Raw genomic sequence first — 23,521 nt, 5'->3', positions numbered from 1 at the left:
AAAAAAAAAAAAAAAAAAAAAATTGACTATTGTACAGATGCTTTCATGTTTTCATTCTGAATATCCATTTCCGTTCCTTCCGTGTCCGGCACCAGTTCTGTGATAGTCGCTGTGTAGGGCTGGACTAAGATGAGTGAATCACGGTTTCTGTCCTTAAGGGCTAATGACTCAGCTCACAGTAGTTCTGTTAGAAACACAGGCTCTGCAGTCAATCAGACCTGGGCCCCAAATCCCAGCTCTGTGTCTCACAAGCCTTCTCCAACTCCTTCATCTGTACATTGGGAATAATAATACCCCTATGATACTGTAAAAGTCAGTAGCACAGCCTGTCAGTCCCTGTGGTGAATATTTGGTAAATGTCATCTACATTTCTTAGTAACCTTGGTGGAACCTGATATATAAGTAGATGGCACATGTGAATTCTGTATACGTTGATGGTCATGGTCTCATCTGAGACATAGTTTAGGATTGGTCTGAAGTGTTCCCGATTTCATATCACTTTTTTCTCCCTTTCTCTTTTATCTACAGCATTCTTCCTCCTTTCCTTTCCTCCATCATTTTTTCTTCCCTCCCCCTCCTCTTCTAGAATTATCCAGATTTCTGTCCACTCTCTCAGTTCTCTTGGTTGGGTACCTAGCCAACGTCAAAGGTACCGTTCAGTCTACGTGGATCACCAGTAGGTTTTTACCCTCTGACCGAATTATGTCTATCCTCTTCTTCGGTAACTGACTTTTTAAATTACTCATTTCAATCTACAATTTTCCAGCCTTTTTCTATTGTGACAAATGGTTATGTTTATCTATGCCTCACACTCCCTTGTGTTTTTCTGTTCCTTCTGAAAGCATCGGCTACAAGCTTTAATAGCTCGTAGTCCCATTAGACTACATGGGAGTAAAATGAAGCTATTATTGACATAATGGTACCTCAAATCCTGTGGGCTCTGTGTAGGGCTGGACAGACATGAGGGAATCACGATTTCTGTCCTTGAGGGTTAATGACTGAACTCACAATTTATTTTTAAATTTGTTTAATTTATTTTTGAAAAGTCATTCCCAGGCTGGGTGTGATGGCTCACACCTGTGATCCTAGCACTCTGGGAGGCCTACTTGGGTGGATCACCTGAGCTTTGGAGCTTGAGACCACCCTGAGCAAAAGCAAGACCCCATCTCTACTAAAAATAGCTGGGCCTTGTGGTGGATGTGGTGAGCACCTACAGTCCCACCTACTCAGGAGTCTGATGCAAGGAGCTTCCTTAAGCCCAAGGGTTTGAGGTTGCTATGGGCTATGACACTGTGACTCTTTACCCAGGGCACAGATTGAGACTCTGCATACATAGATAGATAGAGATACAGAGAGAGAGAGAGAGAAAGAGAGAGAGAGAGACAGTCATTCCCAAAGGTAAGCACTCCAATCATTATTAACATCAAATTAATTGCAACACAGTTCATCATTGATCATGTCACATTAGGCTGTGTGACATATGGGTGAATAAGATCCCTAAATTTGACCTTTACTCCTTTCTTAAGACCTGTCCTGGTGTAACATGTACCCTTAGACCCACCAATGCCATTCCTAAGTATGTATGTCCTCCAGAAATACTTGCCCATGTTCATTTTACAAAATGTTCACCATAGCAATGTTTATAATAATACAACTTTGGAAATAGCCTAAGTATTCGCCAGTAGGAGGATGGGCCAATAAACTGTAATGTCCCCATACAGTAGAGTTCTAAACAACAGGGAGTATGACTGGGCTAAGAGCTCCCGGTATAAGCATGAATGAACCTCAGTGCCCATCAAGCAAAGCAAAGTAAAGAATAAGTGTAGCATATTCCATGTCTATAAAGTTTTAAAACATACAATACTGGATTTTTAGGAATACATACCAATCGTAGGGTATAAAAAAGTTCCTGATAGTGGTTACCTCGAGGAGAGGGGAATGTGACTGAGGAGGGGCACACAGGGGAACTGGAACAGCCTTTGCAAACTCTTATTTCTCAAGTCAGTGGGTATCCAGATCTTTGATATCATTCTCATGTGCATTTTTATGTGCCTGAAAATATCAAATGAAAAGACTTCTTAAGATCTGATTTCAAAATAGCAGGTGCTTATGCATGAGGGCCTGTTTAAACTATAAAAGTAATTCTTATAAAAAAGTGACAAATTGGGACCTAGTAATAAAAGTCATAAAACTACCACTTACGAGCATGATGTGAACCTAAGTACCCTGCATGCCTTACCTCATCTCAGACATCCTTTTAAAACAGGTATTATTGTTGTCCCCATTTGAAAGACAAGAATCCTGAGACTTAGAGAAGCTACTTTTCTAAATTCAAACAGTTAATGTTTGACCAAACCAAGATTCAAACCCAGGTTCATTTTATCTCATTTTTCAATTATAGCAGAATCTATTGACTTCCCACCACAGAGAATAAGGACTTGCTGCTTTTCCTTCTCACCAGCTCTTACCACAATTCTTCTTATTACTTATCTTTTTAATGTTATTATATCATCAGTTTGTTACATTAGTATAATTATATCAGTGTTTTCATTACTATTGCTACACAAATGCCACTCAGAGCTAAGTCACTGTATTAAAGGAATCATTTTCTTTTCCTGCACTATTGTTGATAGAACTAGAGTAACTCGTAACTCATTATCCTGATTTTTAAATTTCAACGTTTTCGAGGTACTTATTAATTCCATCCTAAACACTGCCAACTGTTTGGCAGAGTGTGTCTAAATTGTCTAAATTTCAAGATGTTCAGATGCATCAGATATGTAACCAATTTCATCTTCTTGAGAAAATTACTCTGTAGACTTCCGATCAGTTCCACTCTGCACTTCTTTTTTCCATTTCTGGTAGAAATTATCATTATGGAATCTCTCTGTCCCAATACCCAAGGAGTCTCTTTGTCTCTCACCTTTGTTGCATCTTCTGTTTCCTGCATCTTGTTCCTTCCACATTTTTACGGCACTCCAGTAGCTTCCTGATAGAAGGATTGCATGGAAGGTGATTTTTTGAGATCTTGCATACTATTATGGATGGAATTGTGACCCCCCCCATCAAAATGTACATGTTAATGTTCTAATAGTACCTCAGTATGTGATCCTATCTAGAGATAGGGGCTCTAAAGACATGATTAAGATGAAGTCATTAGCCCTATTCCAACATGACTGGCATCTTTATATGAAGAGGAAATTAGGACACAGCCCCATACAGAGAGAAGATGATGTGAATTCACATGGAAAAGGCAGCTATCTGCAAGTCAAGGGCAGAGGGCTCAGAGGATAACAGCTCGGCTGACTCCTTGGATGTTGGGCTTTCAACCTTCAGGACTATGAGAAAATAAATTTGTGTTGTTTAAGCCCCTTAGTTTGTACTGTTTGTTATGGCAGCCCTCGCAAACTAATATACATTTATTGTACTTCACACATTATGACAGTTTGGCTGGGTATAGAATTCTGTACCCAGAATTCTAGAATCTCCCTCAGGATTTTGAAGGTCTTAGTCCTTTAATTTCTGAAATTCAATATTGCTGCTGAGAATTTCAAAACATTGCAATTCTAAATTCTATGTAATTTTTATTTTTCTAGTTTTTAGCTGGGGCTGGGTTTGAACCCTCCACCTCTGGCATATGGGGCCAGTGCCCTACCCCTTTGAGCCACAGACACCTCCAATTCTATGTAATTTTTCTCCTTATAGAAGCTTAGATGATTGTCTCTTTGTCTCTAGTGCTCTCAAATATCACAGTAACATATCTTCATGTTGCTCTATGTTTATATTTGTTTTGCCAGATACTCAGTGAACCTTTTAGATCAAGGTAATTTTCTTGATTAACTCTTGAATTTTTCAAATGATGTGCTCCTTTTTTCTGTCTTTCCTTTTTCTAGATATTGGACTTCCTGAGCTCATATAACATTATCTTCCTTTCCTCTTTGATAATCCACATCTTTTTGTCCTGGGAGATCTCCTAAAGTTATTTTTCTTGAAGATTCCCTCAACTTGTATGCAAATGACTCTACTGAGTTTTACATTTCTGCTTTCACTTTTATGATATTTTAAATTACAATAATATTTTATTTTCATAACCTGAAGTTTTAAACATATCTGGAGCTTTCTTTTATCGTTATAGTATCGTCTCAACTCTCCAAGCATAATGACTTTGTTAATGTTTTATCACTTCATGTAGCCTAATTTTCTCTAACACGTTTTTTTTTCTGTTTTTGTCTCTTTGTGTTTTTCTCATACTTTTATGTTCATAGATTTCCGCAGATACCAACCAGTCTTTGACTGACTGTCTATCTTTAAGAACAGGAAATATAAAACTTGAGTAGAAATTCTCAGTAATAGGTGGGTCCTGTCAACGATGGGCCTCATTGTAGGGCAGCTAGGTGTTTGCATTTTAGACTCTCCAATGTCACCGTCTTTAGATCTTTAATCGTAGACTGGTTATATTCCCCAGGGAAATTCCTGCCAGTCTCTATCCTGAAAAGTCAAGGCCTAGGTACCAATGTTCTGGAGCCTGAGTTATAAATGACCTTTTGAATAGGGAAAATGTCTAACATTGCTTTATATTCCAGTAACTTTATCATTTTAACACAAAAAAGAGGCTTGAATATATTTACCAAGCTGTCAGAACTTTCATATTATATATTTGATCTGATAATCTTATCATTCTTTTACTCATAGCAAGTGTGCTGAAGATAAGAAGTTAGTTACCGCACTGCATTTGCCTGAAGCCCAGAAAACTCTCAAAATAGGCCTTGTTACATAAAAATTAATTGGTTGCTTTGTTCCTACTTAGATTGTCATTAATTTGAGGACATAATTTAAGTGACAGTTAACTGTATCACCTTTGCTTCTCCTTGTTAGAAAAGAAATACCTATTTAAAAATCTAATTAAGAAGGTTTCCTGAAATATTTATTTGAAAGCATTAACCTTCACTTTTCTTCTTATATGATGAAATAATACGATTTCAGCCATTAAAGATGAGTATATTGGTTTTCTATGGCTACACAACAATCCACTATAAAACTTACTGACTTACAATAACAAATATTTTATTTTCTTGTTATTATGAGACTTATTACAGCGTTATCACCATTTCACAGGTGAGGGAACCAAGACTGAGAAAATTTGAGGGATGGCCCCAACACTACTTCGTAAATGGCAAAGCTGGGGTACACACTGAGGTCTGTCTGATCTGAGAGTCTTTAGCAAAAGCCGAGGTGATGCTGAGCACACACAGAGCTAAAAGCTATTTTTTCTTCCCCTCCACTCAGGGGGGTTCTGCTTCCTTCCCTATGGCACCACACAAAAGGATTTCATGGTGACGGTTGTGGGGGGGCATCAAGTCAAACCTGGGGGGGAGACATGGCTTTAGCTGAGGGTTAAAGGATGAAATGAAATAAGCTTGCTGGAAAGGGGAAGTCTTGGGCTGACCCCCCAGGAGACCCACCTTCAGAGGTCAGAAATTTGCTGCCGTAGAGAGGAAGGCAGGCAGGCAGGCAGGCAGAGTGGCTGTGTGGGCAGCCTCTGGAGCCAGACTGCCCGAGTTCAAATCCTGGCTTTGCTCCTTTTTAGCTGGGTAACTTTGGGCACATCACTTAACCTCTCCGATTCTTCACCTGTACAACATACCTAATAAGTACTTACCTTGTAGGTTATTATAGGGATTGAGTGAGTTCATGTATTCAGTGTGTTTAAAAAAGCACATGACACACACCCCATATGTCTGCTCCCACTATAGAATCTCCAGGCTCCGGGGATGCCCTACATGAAAGGAAGGGGGAAACAGAAATGTGAAGCTTGTCCCTGGTGCTTATTATAGAGAACTATTATGTGTGTTCAGAGAGGGTAATGTGGGGCTGTAAAGAGAGGAGGAAGCAGAAAACCATTTCGTGGAGGAGAGATGTGGGCTTTTAGCCTTGAATTTTCTCATCAAGCACGGTCATGCTTATCAGCTTTCAGTTATCATCTAGAATTGTGACTCAAAATGGGCTTTTTATTTGTGATCTATTTCTTTATGACACCTTTCCTTGGTATTAAAGTGTAATGGCCTGTCTCAAACCGGGTGAAAAAGCAGAGGATAAAATACAAAGCATCCCATTTGATGTGACTCTTGGTTTTTTTTCCCTCTTCCTTGATGCTATAAAATGTTTTCAGAAAATCCAAGAGAAAATAGTGGATAAGTGGTGCAGCTTCCTCATTTACCCATGTGGCATTTACCTCTCATCCACCAGCTCAAGTCACTTTCTTCCAAGAGCAATCTTCTGTAAGAGAATCCAAGAGAAATAAAATAGGGTGGAAAATACTTCAAGAAATCAGTTTACAGCTCAGCACCTGTGGCTCAAGTGGCCAAGGCATCAGCTGTGTACACCCAAGGTGGCGGGTTCGAATCCAGCCTGGGTCCACCAAACAACAATGATGGCTGCAACCAAAGAATAGCTGGGCGTTGTGGCGGGCACCTGTGGTCCCAGCTACTTGGGAGGCTGAGGCAGGAAACTCACTTGGGCCCAGGAGTTGGAGGTTGCTGTAAGAGATGCCATGGCACTCTACCCAAGGGGACAGCTTGAGGCTCCTGTCTCAAAAAAAAAAAAAGAAAGAAAGAAATCAGTTCACATGATTTACTTTTTATCTCTATATTCTCTGGCCTTTCTTTCCTTCATCTGTTATCCCAAACTCACATTCCAACCCTTTTGGATAAATTAAACTCCTCACCTGGCCCACGCTTTCTCTAGACCGAGTTCATCTCTTCCCCTCATCATTTGAACAACTCCTTAGAATTCATCTTCTTGAAGAAAAACATTTAATAGTAACTTGCCCAATATAAATACCCAAGACCCTCACACACCTTTGTACCTGCCATATACTAAGTCTTAGGGCTACAGAAGTTATTATTCAGCCTTTTGTCCTGAATGAGCTGATGGTCTGAAGTGGGAGAAAAGGCACACAAAAGGGTGTTGATTCTGCCCTTCGCTGCCGTACGATCATGCTCATTTCCTTTATGCCTTGTCTACACTAGACGGTAAGCTGCTCAAGGACAAAGGTTTTATCTGTTTTGTTTACCACTGTATAATCAACGCCCTACAGAGTAGACTCAGTAAACATTTTATGAACAAATAAATGGCAACACAGAATGGTTAGTAAATTGATGCTCTTCCAAGAGAAGAAATAGCACAGAGAAGGGACTCCTGGATTCTTTTGCAGACAGGAGAACAGATGGAGGGGTGGGAAGCCTTGCTGGAATGGTGACTCCTGAGCTGGGTTTTGGGGGGTGATGGCTACCAACATTTATATGCTTTTGTGTGGTGCCTGACTTATAAGAGGTATGCAAAAGAAGTTTGCTGAGTTGATAAACTTTACAATTTATGAAGCAATTATACTTATAGCATCTCTATTACTCTACCATCTATCATGTTCCTGGGAAGGGGAGACATGGGCACTACGAGCTGGATTATGTAGCCCTGGAAACTCTTTCTGGTGCTTCTCAGTAGGACACCTGCTGGAAAGCCCAGAGTGCATGCGTGTGTATGTGTGTGTGTGTTTGTGTGTGCGCGTGCACGCTGGTCCTTAACCAACTTCAAAGACTGGCTCAGCCACTGGCTGACAGAGAAAGCAATCTGAAGTGTGTACTTTAGAAGAAGGGTTCCAGACAGGAAAGAATATAGGAAAGGAAGAGATGGAGATGATTTCCAAAGACTGACCCACACCTCACCCAGCAGCCAGAGCTCTTTTACTAATTCTTATATGTACCATCTGAATCAGTTTCAGGTCTTTAAATTTCTGAAAATCTACTTAGTCATCATGTGGCAGGGGGAGAAGAGGGAGACAAAAGGAGATCAAAACAAAAAAAATTTAGTTGAATTTATCTAATGGGCTTCCACCCAAAAATAGATAGGAGACCTCGACTTGAGATTAGTTTATTTAAGGTTTCTTAGTTTTATTTAGCTCCAGATCTTTGCTGACATACTGATGTTAGTGCTCAGGTTTCTGAGAACTGAAACCACTCAGGCTCCTGAGCCTCCTACTCTGGTGTGAGTTCTGGACTCTCCAATGCTGTGCCGGACACACCTTCTCTCTGGCTGAATGAAGATCGCTGCATCTGAGCACCACCAGGTTATAACAGAGAGTAGATCCCTCACCTCCAGTTAATTCTCAACTTGTGTTTTTCATATGTGTGTGCAGCTTCATCATCCACAACAAAGACACGTTCTTCAACAATGCCACAAGGAGTAGAATTGTGCATCATATTTTACAAAGAATAAAGTATGAAGAAGGAAAAAACAAAATCGGTAAGTAATACATCGGTATAACAAACAATGGGTAGTATTTGAGGGATTAGAGATTTCTTCCCGTGGTTTCATTATATATGTCTTGATTCTAGACATGGTTGTCATTTAAAAAGCCTGTACTCCCTTGATGAATAATTCATGAGTATAAAATCTTCATAGTGTCCATAAATATATTCTATAGCATGCCATCTCATTTATCTAAGATCATAGAGAAATTCCCTCATTTCAACAAATATTTATGGAGTGTCCATGGTGTGCCAGGCACTGAGCTAGACATTGGGGAGAGAAGCATAGTTTTCTCCTAGAGCTTATTATGTTCAAGAAGTTAAAAGCAGTCAATAAACAAATCAGTAAATACGATAAGGAACATAAAGAAATTAAAATGAGTCACATTACAGAGATAGACTGGTGAAGAGTGAGAGTGAGTTCAGGCTAACTAAGGTTTGGTGAGCAGGGAAAGCATTGCTGAGAACCAGGACTTTGAGACTTGACTGATGGGTAACTAGCATGGGAAGATGGAGGGCAGGGATGCTCCAGAGATGAGCTGTTACACATGAGAAAAGGCTCCGCCATCATCTCTCCCATTATAGCTCCCACCACTTATAGTTTAGGCATTTTGATGAGAACCTTTCCATGTTATATTTTCAAATGTCCTGCTTTATGAAACAGATTACTATCTATCAGGAAAGTTTGGGTAGATTTGTCCTCATTTCTTTTCCCAGCAAGATTTTTCTTGATAGTTTTAATAGTGACCTACATCAGTCAGTGTCCAATCAGGTGGCAAAAGCACAAATAATTTGAGCAGGTAAAGTTTAATCTAAATAATTAACTGTAGCTGGGGATTGGGGTAATGGAGGACTGGCTGGTGAAGAGTAAGAGTAATTCTAAGGAATATAGGGAGAAAGAGCTGATACTAGGAGCAGTGACCACCCCTGGGAAGAACCAACACCCTTCCCAATCAGGCTGAGCTGTGGGTCCTACTGGAAGGGGTACAGATGAGGCAGAGATGTTTGCTAGGAACTCTGGGAATCTGCCCCCCAGGGTACCAGGGGAAGCTGCCTGGAGAGGCACCAAGGAGTCATTCACTGGGAGGTGCTGTACCAGGAATACTGTTCTGTGAAGCCATCCAGGGGGATCCCAGAAATCTGCTTTTCAAGAGTGCCACACATTGCTGGCCACCACACATTGCAGCTGCTGGATACTTCAGAAGGCTGCTTTAGAGTCAGAAAGAGGAAGCCCTTTTCCTCCTCCAGCATACCTCCAGGGCTGACAAAGCTTAACAGTGGACCAGCTGGCAAAGGAGAAATATTTACAAGATCCAGCTGCATTATTGCGAAGAAAGCAATGAGGGTCCATTTGGAGCTGAGGGGAAATTAATATTAGGCACAAAGACCTGCTCATCGAGCTTTTAGGCGGGGAGAGGTCTGAAGGATGTATCAAAAGTGTCAGCCAATGGAGTAAGAAAGCTAAAAGAACTCAGTGGTTCAGAACTCTCGGCCCAGCAAGATGATGGCATTTAATAATATGCAAAGGGAAAGCCTTATGTTCAAGTTCAGCGGAACAACTATCTTGGTATCGTGTAGGAGAAATGTTGCTCAACATCATGAGAGGAACAGATTGGAGAGTAGAGTTGAACGCAAGCTCAGGGTGAGTCATCAGCATGATGAAGCTGCCAAAAGAAATCTGCTTTGACCCCGTGCTGCACAAGTTAAAATATAATAGGGAGAAATAGATAGCTGTCTCCTTCAGATCGGATGACAATGGGATATTACGTTTAGTGAGAGTCAAGCTAGGTGGGTATGGTGACGTTGAGCATGAGTTAGGTCTTCCTTAACCTGCATGGAGTCATAGTTGAACACATCCTCATGTTCTCAGCATTAGTCATCCATCCTTAAGGCACAGCTTCTCCATGAAGTCCTCTGTGACCCTTCCAGCCTGAAAAAAATCTTCCCTTTTCTGAAGTCCTATGGCAACTATATTGGAGATGTCCATTTGATAATTAATCATGGACAATTCTTCTTTTGTTATCTTTTCATATTTTTTCAATGATGTAAAGAGAATGACTGTTAACATTTGTATACTAAATAATTTAAATATTACCTTGGTTACTTTTTTATATTAATTTCTTATCCATTCATATTTTTTTAAACAAACTTAGGATGTGCTATATATACCTTTTTGTCATACTTTTTTTCATTTAACATTGTATCATGAACACACTATAAAGCAAATCGTAAAAGTGAAATTACTAAGGCCACCAGGAAGAATCGAAACATAAGCAATCCCAGTCACAGTTGGGCGTGGTGACTGACACCTGTAATCCTAGCACTCTCAGAGGCCAACGGGGAAGAATCACTTGATCTTGGGAGATCCAGAGCAGCCTGAGCAAGAGCGAGACCCTGTCTCTACTAAACATAAAAAAAAAACTTAGCCAGGCATTGTGGTGCAGATGCCTGTAGTCCCAGCTACTCAGGAGGATGAAGTGGGAGGATCCCTTGAATCTAGGAGCCTGAAGTTGCTGTGAGCTAGGCTGAGGCCATGGCAGTAGACAGAGAGAGACTGTCTACAAAACAAGACAAAAGAAACAAACAACCCACAATGCTTAGGGATAAATCAGACAAAAGATATCCAAGACTTATACACTAAAAACTATAAAATAGTACAGAGAAAAATTTAAGAAGACTTAAAAAATGAAGAGATAAACCTCACTTGTGAGTCAGAAGACTGACCATTGTTGTCTTCTCCCCAAATTGGCCTGCAGATCCATCTAAGCGAATCAAACTCGCAGAGGGTGTGTGCACATGTATGTGTGAAAATCAACAGACTGATTCAAAAATACAGAGGGAAGTGAAAGGACCTAGAATAGCCAAAATAACTTTGAAAAAGAACGAAGCTACAGGGCTAACACTACCTGATTTCAAGAATTATCATAAACCTACAGTAGCTAAGACACTATGGTACTGGTGTGATGATCAGTGGCACAGGATAAAGAATCCAGAAGTAGACCCACACATATATTGACAGCTGATTTTTAATAAAGGCTCAAAGTCAATTTATTGGTTAATGTATCGACTTCTCAACAAATGATGCTAGAAAAATTCACATCCATATGCAAAAAATAAACTTGGACAGACGCATATACAAAAGTGAACTCAAGTGGATTATAGATCTAAATATAAATTAAAACTATACAACCTTATTTTTACCCTATTAATCTGAAATGATTTTTTTTTTTTTTTTGGAGACAAGAGTCTCACTTTGTTGCCCTGGGTAGAATGCCTTGGCATCATAGCTCACAGCAACCTCAAACTCTTGGGCTCAAGTGATTCTCTTGCCCCAACCTCCTGAGTAGCTGGAACTACAAGTACCTGCCACAATGTCCAGCTATTTTTTTTTAGAGACAGAGTCTCACTCTTGCTCAGGCTGGTCTCGAACTGATGAGCTCAGGCAATCCACCCACCTCAGCCTCCCAGAGTGCTAGGATTACAGGCGTGAGCCACTGTGCCTGGCCTAAAATACATTAAAAAAAAAAAAAAAAAAACTATAAAAATTTTAAGAGAAAACAGAACAAAATCTTTGTTAGCTTGACGTTGTTACTTTAGTCAAGGAATTCTTCAACACGACACTAAAAGTGCCATTCATAAAAGAAAAAAATGGAGAGACTGAACTTCAAAATTAAAACTTCCCTCTTCAAATGGCATTTCTAAGATAATGAAAAGAGAAGCTGTATACTAGAAAAAGAGGTTCAAAGGATGTATCTAGTATAGGACCTACATCTAGAATATAGAAAGAACACTCAAAACCCAATAATTTAAAAAATCCTTTTTGTTCATAAGATTTGAATAGACATTTCACAGGAGAAAATATACAGGTGGTAAATACCACATGAGGATATTTGTCAATGTTATTATTTATTAGGAAAATGCAAATTAAGACCACAGTGAGATATTACTGCACACCTATTAGAATGGCTAAAGTGTAAGACTGACCATACCAAGTGTTGGCAAAAATACGGAGGAACTTGAATTTTTCTACACCGCTCAGGGAAGTGTTAAATTATACAAGTCCTTAAGAAAACAGTTTGGCGATTTTGCAAAAATTTAAACATACGTCTACCATCTGATCTAGGCTTCTAGCCATTCTACTTCTAGGCATTTACTAAACACAAAAAAACGAAAGCATATATTCATACAAACTTTTGTACATAAATGCTCATAACAGCTTAAGTTGTAATAGCCCCAAACTGTAAAGAACCAGAATGTCCATCATCAGGAGACTAGATAAACAAATTGTTAAATTCTGCATCCGTATGATGGCACACGACACTCAACAATAAGAAGAAATGAGGGGCTGATATTTACAGCAGGATACATGAATCTCAAAATAATTATGCTAAGCGAAAGAAATTAGATTATAAAAAAGAGTGCGTACTATATGATTCCGTCTGTATAAAGCTCTAGGAAGTGCAAACTAATTAATAGTGCCAGAAAGCAGATCAGTGGCTGCAGTGGAGATGGCATGAGGAAAAGTGGTGGGCTACAAAGTGGGGAGACACAACTTTGGGGGTGATGGATGTGTTTCTCTTAATTGTGCTGATGGTCGCGTGAATGTGTAAGTATGTTGAGACATTTCCAATTGTACATCTCAAATCTGTTCATTATATGTCAGTTAAACTTCAATCAAGCTGCTTTTCCAAAAGATCCCTAAATCCCTTTCCCACCCACACGCTATTTCATGGATGAGAAAATTGAGGACTGAGGACAAGAGAGAACTTTTCCAAAGCTATTCCACTAGTCCAATGTACAGAAATTAGGTTTGTCCCTAGGAAAGCTTTGGATGAAAACAGAAGAGCTCCTGGCAGAAAAGCTCAGTATATATTTTCCTCTGTGCCACCCCCTGGGCTGGATGTGCTTCATTGTTTTTCTGTTTGAAAGCTTGATTTCCATGTTTCTTCCACACAGTGAATATTACAATCCACAAAATAAAAAGACCACCTACAGAGTGGTAGAAAATCTTTGCAAACCATGTATCTGATAAAAGGGCAATACTCAAAATACGTAAGGAACATATACAACTCCATAGCAAACAAATAACCTGATTTTAAAATGGGAAAAGGACTTACATATTTTTTCTAAAGAAAACGTACCAAAGGCCAAGAGATATATAAAATGGTGCTCGTGAATCATCAGAGAAATACAAATCAAAATGACAGTGAGGTCTTCACTATGGAGAAAAGGGAACTCTTGTCACTGTTGGTAGGCATGTAAGTTGGTACAGCCATTCTGAAAAGCAGTATGGAGATTTCTCAAAAGATTCAAATGGAACTACCATATGATCCAGCAATCCCTCTTCTGTGTACATATCCAAAAGAAATGAAATCAGTATCTGGAAGAAGCATCTTCATTCCCATGTGGATGACAGCATTATTCTCGGTAACCAAGATATGGGAAGAAACTAAGTGCCCACCCGTGGGTGAAAGGGTTAGACATTGTGGTGCATATCTACAGTAGAATATTACTCGGCCATAAAAAGAAGCTGTTTGCAAGGTAAACTTGAAGGCTATCAGGCTAAATGAAATACATCAGACACAGAAAGACAAATACTGTGCGGTCTGCTTTGTATGTAGAATCTAAAAAGTGAAACTCTCAGAAGCGGAGGAATAGAATGGTGGTTGCCAGGGGCTGAGGATGGGGAAATGGAGAGCTGCTGGTCAAGGGCAGAAAGTTTTAGTTACAAAATGAATAAGCCTTGGGGGTGTAACATACAGCCTGGGTGGTGACGGATGTGTCACTTTGACTACGGTAATAATTATACCATGTGTATGTATCTCAAATCATCACACTGTATGCCTTGAATATATTTGATCTTTGTTTAATAATTAAATGTCTTAAAATTTGATAAAAGAAAAGAAAAACTGATTGCCCAGCCCTTGGTAGCAAAGCTTTCCTTCTAATTAGTTGGTATCCCACATGGGTATAAATCACTTGTGAGAGCCTAGATTGTTTTCTCCAAAAAGTACCACCCGTACATTTGTCTTAAGTATTGTGAGGATTGAAACTCAGTGTTAATTCAAATGGACTAATTTGTTGTTCTAGGTCTGAATCGTTTGCTTACCAATGGCTCCTATGAAGCTGCATTTCCCTTGCATGAGGTACTGTGTTGCCTTTAGTCTTTCCCTTTTTTCAATGTTTTGTTACTAAAATCAGCTTCTAAGGATCAGCCTGAACTGAATCTGTTGATATGTCTTCGTTCAGAATGTATTTAATACATTCAGTGGGCAATTAGGGAGGAGTCTACTTGCCCTGCTACATCTATCTCTTCCTCAATATAGATTTATTTCTACATGTCTTTTTTTTTTTTTTTTTTTGTAATTGCAAGAATACTTACATCAAGAGTCACTCAGCATAAATCCCAAACAATAAAAAAAGTTGGGGGAAAAGAGTCACTCAGCATGAATTCAGAACAACAGTCTAGGGAATTTAAGGCATAAAATTTAAAAGGCAATGAAAATTTGCATGAAACACCAGACCCAGGGGGAAAAGGTTCTGAATATATATATTTATAGTCTTTGCAAAAAATTAGTTTATAGCTATTCCTTGAAAGAGGGGAAGGGTAGTCATCTTGCACAGCCCTTGGTAACCAAAGGTGATTAAATGGAAATGAATAGCTTTGTATTCACTGTTCACCTAAGATGTATAAATGTTGATCTTTTTTTCCTACCTGGTCTTTGTCACATACAATGACTTTCATATATGTGGCTGTGACTGCCCTTAACTGTTTTCCCCAAAAGACCTTGGATTGTTTAACCCCGAATCCCCCTACACGTTCGTTGGTTTTCTGGAACATGATCCTCATGGTGGTTGAGAGATGATTATTGTTTTTATGGCACTGCGCCCCTCCTCTGGTTACTATATGACACAGAGCATACAAAGATCAGCGTCACATCCCCTGTCCTCCGGGACCTCACAAACCAGCCAGGGTGAAGCTACAGTCAGAGTGATCTTCAGAACAGTCTTCTATTGGAAACAAGGATAACAATTGATCAGGAAACATATCACAGGCTAGTGCCAACTCTCTAAGTTGCCAAGTCTTCCAAAACATACTTTTTGTTAGACAGGCAATGTTTATTCTCTTGATTCTAAACACCAAGAGGGTGCGACAGGTGAGGTAGGCTTTTAAAATCTTATTTATTAAGAAAACTAGACACTGTGGCCTGAGACCCTGTTGAGGGACCACGAGAAACATTTTTGTAGTACTCCTTTACTCACCCAAGCAAACATTTTGACACAAAGGGTTGCTAGAGCCACAAACAGGTATTTCTAAACTTTAAAGATAGATTCTCCTCCCTCCCCCCAAAATGTCACGTGGCTTCCTGTAGCAATTAGTTGGCCTTGCCCAGAAAGGGTATTGGTGAAAATGACAATGACTCATTGGTATAGCCATGGTAGGGACAGTGTCCAAGCAGTGACAAGAGGTGGAAGCATCTGTGCAGGGAGGTGGGTGGAAATGAGAGTGTCTATAGAGACACAGCTACAAAATCCCAGAAGCCCAGGGCCTTCTCTGTGACTTTCCCATCTCAACAAAGCTCTATATTCTACAAGAAGAGAAATTTTAAATGAGGAATAGCAGCCGCAATAGTAGCGTCATTGTTCTTTTGACTTTTTACTCTCCGTTTAACTTGATTATATTATTTAATCTCATAACAACCTACAGAGGCAGGAAGGCAGGAAGGGCAGATACTGTTGCCCTTGTTTCGTGTTAAAAATTTAAATAGGAGTTTAGAAAAAGGTTAAAGCTCCTCTGAATCATACTGAGTTGGTGGTTGAGCTGAGACCAACCTGAGTTTCTTGACTCCCAGCCCTGTGTTCTTTCCATCAGGAAAGGACTCTTCATGTTCCTGTGAATAATTTGGCTCCAGAAAGTACCTTTCCTGATTGTGAAATTACCCTTTGCCATAAACTGGCCTCAGAAAAACATCTACCTCTCTGGCCCTTGGTATCCTTCTTTGTTCAATGAGGAAGTTGAATTAGAATTATTAGAATTCAGAAGTGACTTCCAGCACTTACAAGCTAGGATTTGGCTGCAGATAAGGCAGCGTGATTAGGTTACAGCTGTGGACATTTGCCAACTACCCTGTCCTGAAAGGAGGAAGAGCAGAACCAGTGAGCCCTGGGCATGACCTCTGGGCCACTTTACTTGTTCAAACCACAGGAGAAACCGAATGAGGCAAATGTTATTAGTTCCATTTAGACTAGGAAACCAAGGCTCAGAGCATTTAGAGGGCTTGCCAAGAGTCTCCTAGGTAAAAAGCAGCAGAACTGAATTTGAACTTGGTTCAAAGCTGCTTGATTCTAGTAAGCAGGAACTTCTTACCGGGCATCATGGTCAACAAGACAATGGCCACAACTCATCCAACTGCCTTCCCTTTCATAGAGATGATCCTTTCTTACTCGTATCCCCCCTACTCCTGCCATAAGGGACTAGCACCACCGTTCCCTGAAGGCTTTTGTGGGTATCACCTCACCAACTGTGGCATCTCTATTCCAGGGAAGTTACAGAAGTAAAAACTCCATTCGAACCCATGGAGCAGAAAACCACCGACATCTCCTCTATGAGTGCTGGGCCTCCTGGGGGGTGTGGTATAAATACCAGCCTTTGGATCTTGTAAGGTGAGTGTTTAACCAGCAGCAAATATGAAACCTGTGCAAAATGATTAGGGCAGACTATCAACTGGGACAAACCACCCTTAGAACAGAGAGAGTCTGAAGTGTCCAGCTCTCCCATCTGGCTTCTTTGCAAGAAGGCAACTCATCAGAGGACATCCATTGTTCTTGGTAAACCTGCCCTTCCTCTGATGAAGGTGGAGTTTGCCCTACAAGGTCTTAGGAAGAGGCCCAGAGAGGGGCATATAAGATCAGCCAGGCCTCCCACAAGACTCCATAAGAGCAGATCATCCATGGGACTATTACTGACAAATCATTTTGCAGAAAGGTAACGTGACTGACCTCTGTTACTGACAAAATATTAGTTCCCATACACGCAAATAGGACATACAAGATAGTGTCATTCCAATAAATAGCAGGCTTATTTTAGTTTCCAGTTAAAATTGATAACCTTTAAAGCTATTCTTAATCCACATGTCAAAAAGTCTATCTACACCTTTAACTTACAATAATTGTAGAGTGAAAGTGTATGCTGTTTTTTAAACTGTCTAAATCTGTCCAGCTTTCTACCTTGGCAGCCTTGTGCTCTGACATCTCATTGTTTATTAAGACTGGTTATTAAGATTAGATAATAACCCACACTTCATGGATTTCTTATTAAAGAGATGTCGCATTTTCTAGAGTATCTGGGTGTGTTTTGCTTATATCAGGGCCCTAGAAAAATAAGCCCAGAGGAGGTGGGGGGAAGCTCACTTTACATTTTATTCCCTTGGGTAGTGATCTTCCTACCAGAGCCCTTGTTGCCTTGGCATTAATACCAAGTGATTCTTCCCAATGTTGCAAAGGACAGTGGTGAATTATGGCCCCTGTGTTGGTAACAAATGAGCCAGCTGATCTGAGTGAGTAGAAAATTTTCTGAGATGAGATCATTTTCCTTTGTCCAGATTCAACACGTGATAAACAGTGGGGGGGGGGGGAATAAATAAATTCTCTTCCCAGCCTCTACCCCATATTATAGAATGGCATTGATTAGAAGTTACAGATAATTGCTGCAGGCAACACATTTCCCGTCCATGACAGTGTTTTGATTAAGATTCTGTGGCTAGTTGATGAGTATTAATTAATTGTCCACTGTGTTTCTAGAGCTGCGCTAAATACTGTTGGCAAAGACAAGGAGAAGCCATGCTCTCTGGCTTCGAGAAATTCATTTCCTTTAGGGACAACAGGTCCTGCATACTTGAGACATCTAGAAAAAAAAAGACCACGGATAATTAGGCAAAATGTGTGACAGAGGCCATAAGTTTTACACAGATTTAGAAAAAAATGCATGAAAGGCTGGAGCTGAGCCCTGGAAGAACAGTGGGATTTGTGTTGGGTGAGAAGACAGTGTGAGAAGCACAGCCAAGTGAGGAGGATGAGGGGGACCTCCCCTCTCACGCAGTTCTCGGCCTGCAGATCGTACATCCTCTTTAATTCTTGAATCGGGCCAAACTCCAGCATCTCAGAGCATCCCAGCATCTCCACTGCCGTCACCTGTTACCTGGACCATGACAGCTTTCTTCTACTTGGTCTCCCTTTTTCCAGTCAGGGCCCTTCCAATTCATTCTATATTCTCAGGATAAGCTTGTGTATAATCACATTCTTTTATGGGAGGGCGAATTCTAGCTCCGATAGAAATAAAAGTCAAAATTTAAGCCCAGAGCCTCAATTTGACCAAATGTTCCATTCTCTAGGCTCACCTCATCCGCAGTTTACCAATAAGGTCACTACAAAGCCAAGTGACCAAACACAACAATGTAACACTTAACTTTACACACTGCGCTATCATTTACATGGCTGTTGTCTTTAACAGGCGGTACTTCGGAGAGAAGATCGGGCTGTATTTTGCCTGGTTGGGCTGGTACACCGGCATGCTCTTCCCAGCTGCTTTCATTGGACTGTTTGTCTTTTTGTACGGAGTCACCACTCTGGATCACTGCCAAGTCAGGTACGGGGAGCCCCTGGGTGAGCCCGCCTTTGCCTACTACTTAGAGACGGCTGTTAGTGCACTGAGGATGTTCACAGACTGTAGACACACTTAGTTGTTTTACACTGACTTCCTTCCCACTCCCTCATGGAAAAGTTCAGTTCACAAGGTTCTCTCTGTCTGTTGCCCTTGACACTGTGGTCTTTACCTACCACGGAAGCAAAAGTCACGTTTACACACATACAAAGCACCATATATCCATGGAACAAATTGCTTTATATCCATGGAACAAATCGCTTTTGTTTGCTGGCTGCAAGTGCTCTCTTTCTGACATTTTCACCTTTCTTTCATTTGATAATGCAAACGAGTGACCTAACAAGCCTTTCTTACGAATTATGTGTTTTTTACAAAAACCTTTTAAACTAACCCAGAAAGACATCTTACCAACTAGCTAGTGCCTCGAGAATGGTTCACTGTTGACAAGCATTATCTTAGTTTCTTATCAGAATATAGGTTATTCCTGGAGATCTTATTATAAGGCTGGACAATGATGTGGAATTATAGATGTGCCTTTTTAAAAGTGATTGCAAAAATAAAAGTGGTGAGCATGCCACCTTCAAAAATATTTTACTTTCTGGTGAAATTATTAAGGGAATGTAGTTTTCTCCCAGGATAGGACTAAAACCTTACTCCTTTTTGTTTATTCTTCCATATGAGTTTTAATTTATCATTTTACATAGAGATGGAGACAGGCCTTTTTAGGTATCTTCCCATAATACAGTATGAAATTGCTTCAGACCTATGAAATGATGTGAAGGACTTTTGTATAATTGGGGATATTAACAACCAGTGTTTTACTTTATGTATTTAACTTAACATGTAAAGCTGAGGAACAGCCTTATAAATAAACAGTTTTATCAGCATATTAAGATTTGTGGGAAGTTGTTTACATTAATAGCAGATAAGTCTAAGAAGCTTCTATGGACAAAAATTCAGTCTCCTGGATCTTATTTACTAGTTGAACATTGTGGCGAAGTTGGAGGGAGACAAATCTTTCATGTCATCCAAAAGCCGTCTTTTTTTCTGTTCTCTTTTTCCAGTAAAGAAGTCTGCCGAGCTACAGACATCATCATGTGTCCTGTGTGTGATAAATACTGTCCATTCATGAGGCTATCAGACAGCTGTCTTTATGCCAAGGTACTTTCAAATACGTAGCATTTTAGGTGGATTGAATTTAACAAACACCTTCCTGAGGAACGGTGGGGTATCTGTGTTTTATAATTTCTAGTATTTGATTCTCAAGTTAATGTTGCAGTAGAAACTTACCTTTATCATTCAGCGTTCTAACTTAGATGTCTTTTTTAATGTACGTACATCAAGGATGCCCAAAAAAGTATACACATTTTAAAAGCAATAATTATCCTAGTCCTGCCTATTGCATGGTGATGCTACCATTCATGTGATTAATGCCATCTTTTTGAGTGAATGTCATACTACACATTACTGTTATGACTCAATTCCACTTTGAAAAGTAATACACAGGTAACATCTCTTAAAATGTGTAATTTTTCCGGCTCTCCTGGTATTTAAACCTATGTTCTGTCATTTCTGATCTTTGATTCTCAAGTTAATGTTGCAGGATCGACTTATCTCCATCATTCAGTGTTCTTACTCAGTTACCTTTTTTAAATGCACACATACTTAAACACCTGGCTCCAGACATCATCTCAAGAAGCTGCTGCAGGGCACAGCGCCAAGGGCACCGTTGCTGGAGTCAAAGTTCAGTTCAAACTTCCACTCTGCTCTTTGCCACTTGTTGGTCTCAGAACAAGTTCTTTAGTCTCTCTGAGCCTTGTTTTCTCCTCTGTGAATTGGAGAACATGATGCTTGCTTCACATGGGGGTTGTTAGCTCTGTACTGTACAACTGTGTAGTGAGGACAGTACTTAGCAAATAGTAAGATCTCCATAAATGACGCTGCTGTCATTTTCCTCCTCTTTGTCATCACTGTTGTCAAAGTGACCTGATTTGAGGCTAGCTCAGCTGCTTATTAGCTTAGCCTTGCACATGTGCAGGCTTTCTGAGAATGAGCTTTCTCGTGTCTAAGACATAGGTAAAACCTGCCCTCTCTGTACTGGCATATCATGAGGACTGCAGAAGAGACTATAAGCAAAAGTGTTTAAAAAAAAAAAAAAAATACAAGGCCCTATTATTGTTATTTTTTTTTATTTATTTATTTATTTTTTTTGCAGTTTTTGGCCGGGGCTGGGTTTGAACCTGCCACCTCTAGCATATGGGACCAGCACCCTGCTGCTTTGAGCCACAGGCACCACCCAAGGCCCTATCATTTCTGTTACGTGTTATCACATGTCCCTTTCTCATGATACACCTTACTTTATTAAAATATCAGATATGTTCATCAAGTTCCTAGAGTTTTTTCTGTAATTAGGAGTTGTGTCACTAACACAAAACAATAGCTAGAGTTTAGATTAATGACAACTTTTCCCTGACCTACCCAGCCTACAAATATGCAAGGGGTTGGCAGAATTTACTGAACCTTTATAGTTTCTGCTGCCTGGACCTATCTAATTACTCTGCTGGCATTGCAGAGTTTTGTTTATTGTAAATGAGAGAACATTTGATAGGCCACCCAGGATCTGCCCTGTCTACGATGTCTTAGCACTGCAGGTGCCTGGCCAGTCTGTGTGGGAGGAGCCCAAACCACAGCTGTGGTTCAGCTCTTAGTGTATGTTGCAAGGGACCAAAGAAATCACAAAATGCTCTCCCTATCTTTGGAGATCACACAGGTAGACCTGAGTAGATAGGGACACGTTTAACAGAGTGACCTTAGAAAGTAGAGATTTGGTAAGGATCAAGAGAGACATAATTTAGTTTAAAGGTCATGTAATAAGCCTGAATGGCTAAGGAATTTTAAAATGTCTAAGGAATTTAAAAATTCTGCTTTGAGGGAATCCCAAAAGCAGCAGTCAAGTTGTTTTTTGTTTGTGTGTATATGTATGTGTTTCTGTATTTTTTTTCTTTTTCCTTCTGTTGCCCTGGGTACAGTGCCATGGCATCATAGCTCACAGCAACCTCAAACTCTTGGGCTTAAGTGATCCTCTTGCCTCAGCCTCCCGAGTAGCTGGGACTACAGGTGCCCATCACAACACTGGCTGCTTTTTTTGTTAGACACGGGGTCTCGCTCTTGCTCAGACCAGTCTCAAACTTGTGAGCTCAAGCAATGTACCCACCTTGGCCTCCCAGAGTGCTGGGATTATAGGTGTGAGGCACCAGACCTGGCCCTATGTATATGTTTTATTGGGTTTTTTTTTTTTTTGATGAATGAAAATATACCTGAATGAAGCTTTCCTTTTAGGAGATCCTTACTAATTCTTTAGATGGATCATCATAAATAGTTTAGAGTGCTCAGATTTTATTTTGGCAGTTATCCTCTGTAATGTAAGATCTAGAACAATGGTAGTTATGATAATTATAAATATAATAATAGCTTGGCAACCTTTATTATGTCTAATTCTCACAGCAACTTCAAGGTAAGTGTTACTATTCCCATTTTACTCAGAGACTCAGAGAGGTAAACATTACTCACCTGTGCTCACACGGCAGTGAGTAGCTGGGCTTTGGTTTACTGGACTGTAAAATATGTCTTCTTTACCACTGTGCCATACTGAGCCACTAGATGTTCAGGTTCTGAATTTATTCGTAACACTTGCTCTTGCCTAGAAACTTAGTTAAATGAAGGTAAAAAAAGGCCACATAATGACAGAATTGGAGTCATAGAGGGTTTCTCTTAGAGATATTAGAAATGGCAGAGTGATTTCAAGGGATTACGGGCACACAAGAATATTGGATCCAGTTGGAGCCCAGGCTTAGTCAAATCAGTAGCCATTCTGTTGATTGACGTTGTTTTATCCTTAACACTTGTATTTGTAAGAATTAGAAACCCAACTCCAACTGGCTTAGGTGGGAAGAGACTGACTAAATGGAACATTTTTCTAGAATAGATACCAGGGCAGCTCACGCTACATGAGTAAAAAGGACTCACAGACTAGGACTGCCCGCCAGGACTGGCCCTGTGGTTACTCTGCAGATAGGTCTCGTCAAGCAGAGCGGGGAAGTGCCAGCTGGCTGCCTGGGCCCCAGAATCGTGTCTTCCTTCCTTTATCTCCTTAAGCATATTTTTTTGTGGACATTTTAAATTTTTGTGTGTTTGTTTTGTTTTCTGCAGTTTTTGGAGGGGGCTGGGTTTGAACCTGCCACCTCCAGCATATGGGGCGGGCACCCTACTCCTTTGAGCCACAGGTGCTACCTGACATTTTAAATTTTTGATCTGCTATCACAGAATATCTGTTTCAGAAGGTATACATTGCCTAATTGAGGATTTTTAGTTGGGGGCGGGAGTGTTGTTTTCTTCCACATATGTTCCATTATTTGGGCCTATGGGTGCCTGGTCCCTGCAGGTGTCAACCACTTTGAGTAAGGGTCAGAGGCTAATCTCAAGCCTGTCATCCTAGTGAGGTACAGAGAGGGGAGGACAGTGTGCCCAGGCACCACGGTGGGCTACCACTCTGCCAGAG

The 23,521-nt window shown here is 40.3% G+C and overlaps 1 protein-coding gene across 1 annotated transcript in view; it reads left to right on the top strand.

Annotated features, from left to right (window-relative positions):
- The window catches only part of ANO4 (anoctamin 4), a 169,950-nt gene that overhangs the window by 88,248 nt on the left and 58,181 nt on the right, over positions 1–23,521 (top strand). Inside the window, exons 8-12 of the mRNA XM_023509298.1 lie at positions 8,192–8,298; positions 14,394–14,449; positions 16,846–16,967; positions 18,814–18,948; positions 20,028–20,124. Of these exons, the coding sequence (XP_023365066.1) occupies positions 8,192–8,298; positions 14,394–14,449; positions 16,846–16,967; positions 18,814–18,948; positions 20,028–20,124 (517 nt within the window). The remainder of the gene's footprint in view (positions 1–8,191; positions 8,299–14,393; positions 14,450–16,845; positions 16,968–18,813; positions 18,949–20,027; positions 20,125–23,521) is intronic.

The sequence above is a fragment of the Otolemur garnettii genome, unplaced genomic scaffold, assembly GCF_000181295.1.
Source record: "Otolemur garnettii isolate 467f Iridium unplaced genomic scaffold, OtoGar3 scaffold00007, whole genome shotgun sequence".
NCBI lineage: Eukaryota > Metazoa > Chordata > Mammalia > Primates > Galagidae > Otolemur > Otolemur garnettii.
The sequence above is the reverse complement of the archived record's forward strand: the minus strand, read 5'-3'. Positions and strand labels throughout refer to the sequence as shown.